The sequence below is a fragment of the Phyllobates terribilis genome, unplaced genomic scaffold (assembly GCF_046119375.1).
Source record: "Phyllobates terribilis strain yellow unplaced genomic scaffold, ASM4611937v1 Scaffold_1__5_contigs__length_1240528914, whole genome shotgun sequence".
NCBI lineage: Eukaryota > Metazoa > Chordata > Amphibia > Anura > Dendrobatidae > Phyllobates > Phyllobates terribilis.
This window is the reverse complement of record NW_027362761.1, coordinates 769,851,545-769,864,286: the sequence shown is the minus strand read 5'-3', so window position 1 is coordinate 769,864,286 and position 12,742 is coordinate 769,851,545. Positions and strand designations below refer to the sequence as shown.

General features: G+C 40.0%; 1 protein-coding gene across 1 annotated transcript in view; it reads left to right on the top strand.

Annotated features, from left to right (window-relative positions):
• The first annotated feature begins 5,853 nt into the window (after positions 1-5,853).
• The window catches only part of LPL (lipoprotein lipase), a 45,410-nt gene continuing 38,521 nt past the window's right edge, over positions 5,854-12,742 (top strand). Inside the window, exon 1 of the mRNA XM_073636967.1 lies at positions 5,854-6,155. Within this exon, the coding sequence (XP_073493068.1) occupies positions 6,059-6,155 (97 nt within the window). The 5' untranslated portion in view covers positions 5,854-6,058. The remainder of the gene's footprint in view (positions 6,156-12,742) is intronic.

Sequence of the window (12,742 nt, the reverse complement as noted above, 5' to 3'; positions counted from 1 at the left end):
CAAGCGATTTTAGCATCACTAGGAAAAATGCTTGACAACTTGGTCACACTACATAAATTCATGCAACCGGCAAGGATTGTTATAGTGTGACCAAGGTAATAGTTAAAAAAAGAATAAAAATGGTAAATGGTAAAAAAAAGCAACATTATACTCACCTTCCGATGGCCCCCAGTCCCCTTCTCCGGTGCGTCCGGTGTCTTGGGCAGCGGTAGCGTGACCTGTCACATGACTAAATGACGTCATGGAAGGTCCTTTTACAACACCGCGAGCCACCGACGACACCGGACGCACCGTAAAGGAGACCGGGGGCCATCAGAAGGTAAGTATATGTTTTTTTTTATTTTAATTCTTTTTTAACTACAGGTACTATGGTACCTGGGTCTGGAGGAGAGTCTCCTCTTCTCCAGACCCGGGTACCATCCACACATTGAATCGCTTAATATACATATGTGTACATGTACTCATGCGGGTATTATGCAATTCAATGCAAGTCAATGGTGGCAATTACGCCGCGTTTCCACAAAATTAATGGAAATGCTGCTGATTTTACTGCAATGATAATCCGCAGCGGAAATTTCCACAGCATGTGCACAGCACATGCGGATTATCATTGGGGACCATTGGAGACCTTCTACCAAGTGTTTTTTAAGCGTTTCCGCGGCGGAATTGCCGCTGCAGAAATGCTTAAAAAACGCATATGCCTGTCCGCTGTGGGAAGAGATATAAAGTTCTAATTGTAGTGTCGGGCTAGAAGTGTCACCAACCAGTAATGACTGTCACCCAAAATTTGGACAACTCGAGGTTGTCCATGCTGGTGTTGATGCTGGTAGTCAACAACTGCCCTCTTCTGCTCACAAATCCTTCCCAACATCTGCAATGTACAGTTCCAACGTGTGGGAACATCGCATTCCAGTCGGTGAGCTGGAAGCTGCAAATGCTGCTGAAGCATGGCAAGGGTGGCGGAAGCTGTAGCCGACTTTCTAAAATGGGCACACACGCGGTGTACTTTGACAAGCAAATCCGGCAGATTGGGGTAGGTTTTGAGAAACCACTGAACCATGACGTTAAGCACATGGCCCAGGCATGGTACGTGTGTGAGCTCGCCTCGCTTAAAAGCCACCACCAGGTTCCGGCCATTGTCACACACAACTATGCTTGGCTGTAGGTTCAGTGGTGTCAGCCACAGATCTGCCTGCTCTTTCAGAGCTGTCCACAACTCTTCAGCATTGTGTGGTCACTTGAGCATATTAGCTTCAACACAGCCTGTTGCCGCTTGGCCGAGGTAGTACTGCAGTGCTTCCAGCTTGAGACTGATGTGATCATTTCGTAGATGGAGGCTGAAGAGGAGAAGGAGGTGCAGGAGCTGTAGAATGTGGGGGCAACCCTAATTGACCTAGGGCCCGCAATCCTCCCGTCGGGAGGATGTGTTCTAATCCAAGGTCCAACTGGGTCCCTGCTTCCACTATATTAACCCAGTGTGCTGTCAGCGAGATGTACTGTCCCTGCTCACAAGCACTTGTCCACGTGTCCGTGGTTAGGTGGACTTTCCCAGTAACTGCGCTGTTGAGTACACGTGTTTGTGTAATGCTGGGACGGCACACCGGTAGAAATAGTGGAGGCTGGGGACCAAATACCACGGGACAGCCGCCGCCATCAGGTTGCGGAAAGCTTCCATCTCCACGAGCCTAAAAGGCAACATTTCGAGTGCAAGCATTCGCAAAATGTGTGAATTTAGTAGTGTGGCCTGTGGGGGTGCTCCAAAGACTGGGGTAGGGACAACTGAATGCTGCGCTGGGACAAGGACATGGACATGCTTGCTGATGGTTCTAGTTGAGAGTGTGCAACGACAGGTGCAGGGCGGGAGGCATCTTTGCATGCACCATGGACAGGGAATTGGCGTGCATGCACAACAGTGGAAGAAGCAATGGTGTCACCCGCAGACACTGTTTCTAGACCCTGGGGTTCGACCCACTTAGTCGGGTGCTTTGCTGCCATGTGTCTGATCATGCTGGTGGTGGTCAGGCTGCTAGTTTTCCTACCCCTGCTGATGCTGGCCTGGCAGGTGGTGCAAATGTCCTTTTTGGGGTTATCGGCAGAGTCTTTAAAAAACAACCAGACTTTGGAAGACCTAACAGTTGTACTGGCAACATCCTTCGTGTTGTTGTTACGGGGAATGCTTTCCCGCCTTCTGTCTGCAGCCACCACACTGCTTCTTCCTGCCTTTTGTGTGCTACACCTTCCTCCCGCTGTGTGCTGCAGTCCTTGCTCTGCATGTCCCCCTGCGAGGTTGGGTCAGTTACTATATCATCCACCACCTCGTCTTCCACTTCCGCACCCTGGTCCTCCTCCTGACTCTCTGACAATTGTGTCTCATCATCATCCACCTCTTGCGACAGTAATTGCACCTTCCCACCATTGCCTTCATGTGACTGTGGTTGCTCAAATATTTGGGCATCGCTACATGCGTTCTCCTCTTGACCCGCTTGAATCTGGCCGGGCGAGAGGCCCGAATCTATAAATGGAAAAGTGAACAGCTCTTCTGAGTGTCCAAGTGTGGGATCAGTTGTCTCTGGGCACTCGACATGATGGGAGGAAGGAGGATCAGGGTTAAGAATATGCGGTCCAGACTCACGGTTACTGAGACTTGACCGTGTGGAAGACAGGGTGGTGGTGGTGGCAACATGACTGGAAGCATTATCTGCTATCCAACCAACAACCTTTTGACACTGCTCTGTGTTCAATAGTGGTGTTCTGCGGTCCCCTAGTAATTGGGACAGGAAGGTCAAGTGACAAGATGTGGGTCTTTGTTGTGGCACAATTTCAGCTTGCCCACGGCCTCGGCCTCTGCATGCACTATCACCATCACATCCACTTCCCCGTCCTTTGCCACATGCCTTGCCCATTTTAAATGGAGGACAATATTTTCCACGTTCACTACAAATGGCTGGATTCGAATGGCAGTCATATGTGATATGTTTGACGTCTGATGTTTGACAACTATGGTTTTAAATAGCGGGCCTGTAGTTTACTAATGCTATTCTTCACAACTACCTTGTGTGAATAGCTTCACTGACACACTGCACATGCTATGCGGCCAGCCAATCACTATAATGCCATAACCAACATGACTACGGCATTACAGTGCGTGGTAAGCAATCTCTGAATATTCATTGGCTCTCTAAAGAGAGCAAAACATGCAGGGCGGGGACTAGAGCTCCCGCCCCAGCAACCCGTAAATACTCGCCTAGCTTCTCGAGCACCATGACTCTCGGGCGAGTAACGAGTAGTGGCAAGCACGTTTGCTCATAACTACTATTCACTATATCAGGGAGAACACCATCTTAAAAGCACTGAACAGGAAAGCAAAATAAAGCCAGAACGCTGCATGGGGCGACATCACATTGCCAGACAGAGAACAAGGGTTATGTCCTTCTTCAAAGAGTGTGACACTTGTATTGGAGATGGGCTACTTTTTCTATGGGCCACCCTGTACCAGCAATTTTGCAATATACTGCTTATTAATTTTTTAGCCATTTTTTGCTATATTAATACTTTTGTTCACAGCCGAAAAAAACAACAACACTGGAGTAGTGATACAATGTACAGAATAGGTTGCTGGCCCTTGCTGTAAAGTGAGAGCCTTGAGCATGTAGCCTATGTTATGGTACACAAAGTACAGACCTATCGGCATTCTGTGCCTCCCTATAATTCCTCCATATAGTGTCAAATTACAGAAATATTCTTACCTACTAATATGACATATTCTTTGCTGGATTTCATGTATAATTAAAGGCATATAGAGCTATGATGGCAGACTACTCATAGTTGTATCAAGCCTTAATACATCTCTGTGCACAATATCTAAGTTTGTCCAGAAAAGAAGTCCCAACTAACAGTCACTTTTGAAACCAGAACTTGTCCTCAGAGCATTTGTAACAACATGTCCTCCACTGCTTCAACTTTAAATTGCATCTAGATATATAACAGCTTTTTATTATGTCACCATGAAGTAAAAAGACCATAATTAGTAAGGATCAGGCAATATATGCAATATAAGTTGAGCAAAAAACGATACATACAATTCTGTAGATAGTAAGATAGTAAGCCCTCTCTGGCTCTCTCATTCTACCAGTCTGTCACTCACTTAGCAAGGTTTATTTGTATTTGTTTTGTAAGTTATACATTGGAATTAAGGGCACTTTAAAATAAGTAATGTTAATAATGATATAAGAAATGAACATTATTTTGGGCATTTAAGATAAATCCTGCCACATTCTCTTTACCGCTTCTTATATTAAGTAACCTAAATTATTATATATTACAAAAAAATCCTTTTGTCAGGCTGATCTGGGGAGTGCGAAATTGCTCAATGAAGCAACGTTAATTATAACAGACAGACCAGAGATTGATAGTGTGAGCCTGTGTTATATTGTTGTAATGTATCCCACCAGCCCAAAGATTATGGAACTGAAGAAATTATTATTATTACACAAGGGTTGAATTTCTGAGGCTGAAATGGAAGTTTTTTTTTTATTCTGCATTTAGATCTTTCTATAGAATCCTAAAGAAGTGATTGATGTAATGAAAATCTATGGGGCAGGGTGTTAAAATAGGCATGTTGGTGCAATAAACATGATTTTATTAACTCTTCCAACCTATTTCATGGACTTTTTCATATTTCACTGAGTTTGTTTCACATTTTGTCTAAACCATTTTCCTGCAAATATCAGTAGCTCTGGTATTGTTATTTTAATGAGTTTGGTCTTTAAGTCGCAGAGTATGACCTTGTCTGGAACATTCCACTGAGGGTTTTTTATATGATTTCAGGTTACTCGGAGTCATTTTTATGCAGGTTGAGTTATCTGAAGTCAATATGGATCACAATAGACAAATGAAGGTGAGGAAATTGTAAAACAGTGTTGCCACATATAGAAATTGGTAATAAAATTGTGAGAAACATAATCTTATATACAAATTGTAAAAAGACAAATGTAGAAGAGAATAGATTGAGATCTTTCTTTCATTATTTCTTTCTTTTTACGTTTCTTTTTATCCTTATTTTTTTCTTTCTATTTAGCTTTCTTTCTATTTTGCTTTCTTTCTTTCCTTCTATCTTTCTTTTTTGTATTTCTTTTTATCTTTCTCTTTTTTTCTATTTAGCTTTCTTTCCTTCTTCTGCTTCTTCTTCTTGTTATTATTATTAGTAGTATTAATAATGATGATAAGACAATTTATTTATAGTGCTAGTAATGAGCAAACAGAAATCATATAAAATGAAAAATATTAATAAATACATATATTTATATTACTATACACCCATAGTAAATATATCCATAATATTGCATATATATATATATATATATATATATATATATATATATATTTACTATACATATACACACAAATACCTCTCCATCTCTATCTCTAGAGAGTAGATGTATAGATATAAGTATATATATATATACATGTACATGTGTGTGTTTATATATACATACACACATATATATACATATACACACACATACCTCTCCCTCCCTCTCTCTTTATGGCTGTATAGATATAAGTATATGTATATGTATATATATATATATATATATATATATATATATATATATATATATACACAGACGGTACATATATAAGTATATATATATAAAAATATATATAGTACACAGATATTTCAGATAAGGAGTGTACTCAGATGTTTCTGTACACAAGTACATAGTATACTATTTCCTACTGCATGCCTCTTGTATTCTGTTGGTCCACCCTCCAGCAATGGTTCATGTCACTATTTAGACATACTTGAAAGTCACCCTGAGAACCTCCTTCTGATGGGTTTGGTTATGATTTGCATATCTCTCATAACATAAGGAGACTCCAGGCTGCCAATAGCAGTTCCTGACTCCTCCTGCTAGTGAAAAGCCTTTTCCCATGCAATGCACTGTAGTTATTGAAACATTATTCAAAGTTGAATAAAAGGCTGCATAGAATTAGGAATCAAGAAAGAATAGGGATATTATATATTTATTTATTTTAGGCAAAGGTTTAAAAAACAATGAGAAGTGGAGAAGTCCTTGCACTGCTTGCATGGATGCACTGTCTGTTGACTTGCTACAAAGTCTTAGCCACTACTGAGTCGCCTCCTACTACAAGTAAGTCTGAATACTTATACTATTCACTTTTTTTTTGCTACATGCATAGAATTTGATCATTTTTAATCTAATTCAATTACAATTTAAAGTCTTGAAATGTATATCTAAAGTTATGAACGATACCAATATATTTTTCCCTAACATTTATTCTGTCTGTTTGGAAGTATATGAAGTTTGTTCATGAGCGCTGCTGTACATCTGTATGCACTTATTTCCTCTCTGGACTGGCAGTACAAATGACTGCATAGCATTCCTAATTGTATTTTCAGAAAGTAAGGAATGTGCCAGAATTCTTGATGCCAACATATGGAGCTCCCAGGGAGAAGGTAGCTTGCAGGCATTGCTGAGTGCATCTTAAGTTACTGTGAAAGTGCTGCAGTCTTGCATGCTCATTCATTTATGACTTAAGGAAAGTTTAATGTCATGTGTATTACTAAAAGGTAGCTATCCAGCTCATCTGAATAGGGTTTGCAGAAATCCATTCACATTGTAGCAAAACAACCCCTTTGAGTTGTATGAAATATTTTTTTTTTAGCCACACTAATCTGTCATGTCTCTAAATCTGTTTTTATCATTCGTATTAACGACGTTGTGGTATTCAACGGTAATTTAGACAATTTTACCATTTTAGCTTTTGGTAATCTGTACCTGGGACAATATTAAAAGAGGCTTTTAATTCAGTCAGTGATGTACGTAACATACTGGCAAACCAGGGGTTACTTATTATTAAACAAGGGGTGTTTCAACATGTAAAATAATCCTATAGATTTACTATTTTTCAGAGTGCTGGGGAAAAAGATTACAAAACAAAATGTCATTATTATTAGTGGTAGTATAATTATTAATAAATAATAATACAATTAATTTTTAGTTGCTAGTATGAGCAATCAGAAAATGTATGAAATATTACTGTTAAATGACAGCATATTATTAAATAAATGAGATAATAGAATAGAGAAACAAAGAGACGACTTTTCCCCTTATTTATTTTACTCACATATATAGCGTCAATAATTCCACAGCGCTCTACAGACATCATCATCATTGTCCCCATTGGGGCTCACAATTGAAATTCCTGATCAGTATAGTTGATATTCCATAGAAATCAGAGAAAAAATGGAATATTTCTACTTTAGATTTTTTTTTCATGTTTGTGAGTTTAGTGTTTTTGCAGCGCATTATTTTGCTTCACTACCCACAGATTAATCACACTAATTCCCATGATAATCCTCCTTATGGTTTGAATTTAGGAAACACAACAGGAGTTTAGGAGGGCTGGCAGTATGAATGACAAGCGGGAAATAAAAAAAAGAGAAAGAATGTGACCGATGGTTACCTTCTTCAAGCTCAGTCTTCTCATGCTTTTAACCCAATACAAGGTCATTGGGACTCCACCCTGCCACACACCCCCTCTATGGACATGCTGATTGGTGCATAGAAGACGGCATAAGTGGGCTAGCCCACAATCTCCTGTCCTGGCTGCCCCTGGCAGCTATTGTCATGTGAGCAACTGTTACAAAGCTCTTCCCAGTTCTGCAGCATTCGGCATTCATGCTTCTTGCAAACCTTATCTGTTTCTAGGCGTGATTCATTCGTCACTTTTTGTCTATTGTAATATAGAGGATCAGTCGCCTGATTGCAGATAATGTATCTTATATACAGTAGCTATAGTAACATTAAGATTACAGCCACGTCATTAGACTCAGTTCACATCTGCTTCAGGGCGTCTGTTACTGATTCCAGATTTGCATGCAGCACTAGTCTTCCCATCAAAACAACAGACGCCGTGATGGAACCAAAAGGACTTTTATATAAATTAATGGCATCCGTCAGGCACCGATGGTATTCATCATAAACGAAAGTTATGTCTGTAAAGCGCTGCGGAATTAATGACGCTATATAAGGGAGTAAAATAAATAAGTCATGATGCAGATGTGAACAAAGTCACTCAATAAAGAATGAAAGAAAAAAAACAGATAAGATAAACTATTTGGCTACTGCAGAGAAAATGTAATAAAATGTTGCAAAAGGTTTGCATCTAAATGTAATAAAACTACCGGGGATATATAAACCTGAGCATGAAATGTAGCAATAATGTAAGTGACAACTTGAATTTACAACCAATCAAGGCAGTTATTATTTTTTAAGTATTTCAAAAAGGTAAATATTTATACAGACTGAAGAGGACTCGATAATTTACATTCTCTGGGGAGTCATTAGAATAAACTGATACAGATTAGGGATGTTGCTGAAATGTAATCTCAGTTTTATGAGGATTCGTGATTGAACCTGTGATTATTACAAGTAGAAATATGATTGAATTTAGAACAAGACCACACTGATTAAAAGGCTGATGTATACAGCGACGTCATGTGCATTACAACACATGAGGTCTGTCCTACAGAACTGTAAAACCACTCTCCTTACAGAACTGTAAAACCACTCTCCTTCCCGAGGGGAGAATACCTGTGTAATGTACTACACACAGGTATCTTCTGAGAAATTCCATACTATTCAGGAATCAGAGACTTACAGAGGTACAGTATGGGTGTATTGCCATATTATGCATTATGTAATAAGATCTTGCACTTCAATGTATAGACACTAGGAAAATGAATGGTGTTGAGCGAGTATGTTCTATTAACCCTTTCGCCGAGTATGCTCGGGCCGAGCTCCGAGTATTTACAGCTGCTCGGTGATATGGTTGAATCGCTCCCGTGTGCATGATTTGCAACTGTTTGCCAGCTTTATTAAATGTGAGGAATGTCTATTTCTTACACATTCCTCACATGTAATAAAGCTGTCAAACAGTTGCAAATCATGCACACGGGAGCGATTCAAACACATCACGGAGCAGCTGTAAATACTCGGAGCTCGGCCCGAGCATACTCGGAACAGAACCTACTCGCTCAACACTAAAAATGAAGTGTTAAAGGGAATCTATCAGTAGGATTAAACCTCGTAAGTCATCTAGATGGGCATGCAGGTCATACATAGTAGAAATCCACATTTTTCTTATATGTAAATGAGCTGTTAAGATCTATGGGCCAGACACTGATCTCACCTAGAATCTGCTTCCAGAGCTTATTTTAAAAGAAAGGAGGCGTTACTAGTGTAAAGTATGTAGATCAAGAAAGCAGACACTAAGTCAATACATGTCTTAAAATAAGTTCTGGATTCAGATTCTTGGGGAGATCTGTGCCCGGCCTATAGCCATGAACAGCTCATCTACTAAGAAAAGCGTGGATTTCTCTTTAATAAAACATCAGTGCCAGCTATAAAGGGATCATTTTATTTAGCTTTCTATAACGTACATGACCATATAGACGGCTTAGAAGGGTTGATCCTACTTAACCACCCAATTGTCATGTCTCTCGTCATAATCTGTCATGGTACAGTTAGGAGGCATCCATACAGATTAGATGGTCTGCTGATCCCGCCAAAATCTCCAGATTTGGACGACTTTTGTGCCCTAAGCTGGTAAAGGTGTTATCTACATGAGAAATCATTGGTAGCACAGCCATAACACTTTTACCTCTTTAGCAGCATAAGGCACACTTATAAAGCACTCAATACATGTTAAGTAAGACAACCAAATCTGGAGATTTTGGCAGGATCTGCAGCCCATCTAATGTGTGTGGGCGCCTCCTAACTGTCCCATGATAGATTAAGTTGGGAGACATAATAATTGAGCGGTTAGAATTCAATTACCCCGATACTTTTGTACGCTAGGGAGAAAAGCCGCTCCCTGAGTTTTTTCATAGAGAACGTGAGTGCTCGGCTGAATATGGAGGAATCGGTAGAGGTAGCCGTCTGCTGAATGATAGGATAGATGTATATGGCCAATTTACTACTGTCAAACAATAGATATTGATTTAATAGGGTGCATCATTTACATAAGAGAAATCTAGGAATTGTGAAGGTTAGATCACTATCTCACTTCTGGTTATTTGATGTCTTTCACAATAGGAATTAGGTTTTGCCAACTGCAAATTTATTAACTCAAATATTAACATTTACATCACATGCTCACATGCGTAAAGTCAGTGTGCTAAGTTCAAACATGAAGTTCAAAAAATTAATTACAGTAATATTTTTTCTATTGTTTTGAGTACATTAAAAGTCTATGGTGAAATTAAACTATCACTACATGCAAATTGTTTTGATTTGTGGGACTTTTTCTGTTACCAGATTTTTGCCATTTAATCTGAGAATCTGAGAGCCACATGATGTTGAGACAGAGATCGCTGATATATCACTTATTGGGCTGCTTGCTGTAGTTTTGATACAATCGCTGGTTTATTTGCAGGAAGTTATCACTAGATGACTATTAAACCTGCTGCCCGGTAGTCCAACCACACCCCCACCACTGGTTGGCAGCTTTGTGCCGATGCACAGTGTACACAGAAAGCTGCCAATCTGTAGGTGGGGCTATACAGAGCTCAGCATTCAGAGAACTGCTAGATCTGCAGCAGATAAAACTGTGACTTTATCAAAACTGCATCAAGAAGCCCAATAAGTCATACATAGCTGGGATCAGGGTCTCTGCCCCTACTTCATGCTGCTCTCAGATCAGGTATAAAAATCCTAGTGACACATTCCTTTAAAATGTATCATGCTCTGGGTGTGACATGTTTTTTTTTTTCACATGGACTTCTCTAAAGAATTTTAAGAACAATTGGAAAAACTTGTGTAAAAAATTAAAATCGTCTCCAAAGAGTAGAGACAAATAATTTCTTTGCGATTTCCTATTAAACTATAATGTTTGAGTATACAGTACACTTTCACCCTACTGACCTGTCAATACCAGGCATAGATGTTAGACTTGACCACATTGCTAACTTCATTCATTTCTTCATATTTCCCGTAAAGCCTCACGATAGAGAAACATGTCCACACCCTATAAATGTTATAATCTGTGGTTTTCTGGTTATTAAATAAGGCTTTCTTTTAGTAGATGTGGAGTGGAAGGGTGAGAGGTTACACTGCGTACTAATGATCCTTGCTTTTAGAGGCCATATATTCTCACTAGGGAGGTAGACGACAGTTTGATGGCTCTTTCAGTGTTACAGTCACATTTCCATGTTGTCCTACAGAAGTCAGCTGCTACTGTATATCATAGGCTGACTCCGTTCATTTGTAAGATGACATGTTGGTATCGTGCCACGAGGAGTGGAAGCTCTTTCCGTGTTCTCTCGGTATTGACATGCTGTTATTTGGCAGTTATTAGATAGCATCAGCAATGTTTGATTATCAGGATCATTCCAGTGTAGGGTAGAACATACAGCAGTTCTTGGAAAGTAAGCCTCAGGAGGAATAGCTCTGCCAACTTAAGTGCTAAGAGCCAGTTTATCTCCAAAAGCCACTCATGTTCTGCAACTATGCTCAGACCAGTGGAATCCTAAAGCTGAGGACCAAAACTGGGGGTAACAAACGAACATCAAAAGTGGGTTTATGGTACACTTTCTGGTATCTCCTGCTAGCTTAGGGCTAGAGGTACACAGCAGATAGTTGTCTACTTTTAGTGACCAAGATCAAGTACTCTGCTATAGCGCCATGTAGGTCTGTGTTGTAGCAACAGTATGGGAATTTGTCTCTTCTTTCTTATCCCAAAGGAGAGAGAAATTTCCACAGCAGATAATAAGACAAATGTGACGTATCACATCATGTTCCACTGGAGTTACCCCAGGCGGCAATGTCTTAAAGATCCATCTCTCTATTTCTGGAATAGTAATGTTATATCATTAAGACCGCGTAACTTGTAGCCTCTGAAACTGACCCCCAGTGACTAGTTATGTGACGCCGTCTGCTCCTCCTAAAACCAGAGCATTGCCTGTAAATATATAGTAGCGAGCTGTTGTCTCCTGTCAGGCTGGTGACATTCTATCCAGCAATGAATTGGTTATATCTGTTTATCAGAAAGCTGGATGACAACCAACACTTCTAACTGATGATGATATCACTAAACTATGACAGAATCATTAACCGCCAATCTGTCTGTTATAAATTTATACGTTCGGGATCTCCAGAAGACAAATTTGACATTCAGGACTAGTGTTGAGCCACCCCCGTAGTGTTCGGGTTCGGTTCGGTTCGTCGAACACCGGGATGTTCGTCGAACTGTTCGTCGAACACCTTAGAACACCGTCGAACACCGTTAAAACCAATGGCAGGCAAACAAAAACACATAGAAACACATAGAAAACACCTGCAAAGGTGTCCAAAAGCTGACAAACTGCTCAGAAGACACTCTCTTTAAAAAAGCCGGCCGGCAAATTCAGCAGCGGCATACACCGGTACCCGACAATTTAGACAAGAAGGAATAGAGCACCACACATAGATTAGATAGATAGAAACATGTCAGTCACACATATAAGAAGCACAGTGACAGTGTTGGTTACTGCACTTGTCATTTAGTGTAAAGGATTTATTAAAAAAAATATTAGTGTTTTCATGCACCGTCTCTTTAAAAAAGCCGGCCGGCAATTCAGCATCTGTACCCGACAATTTAGAACAGAAAGAATAGAGCTTCACACATAGATTAGATAGATAGAAACATGTCAGTCACATATATAATAAGTACAGTG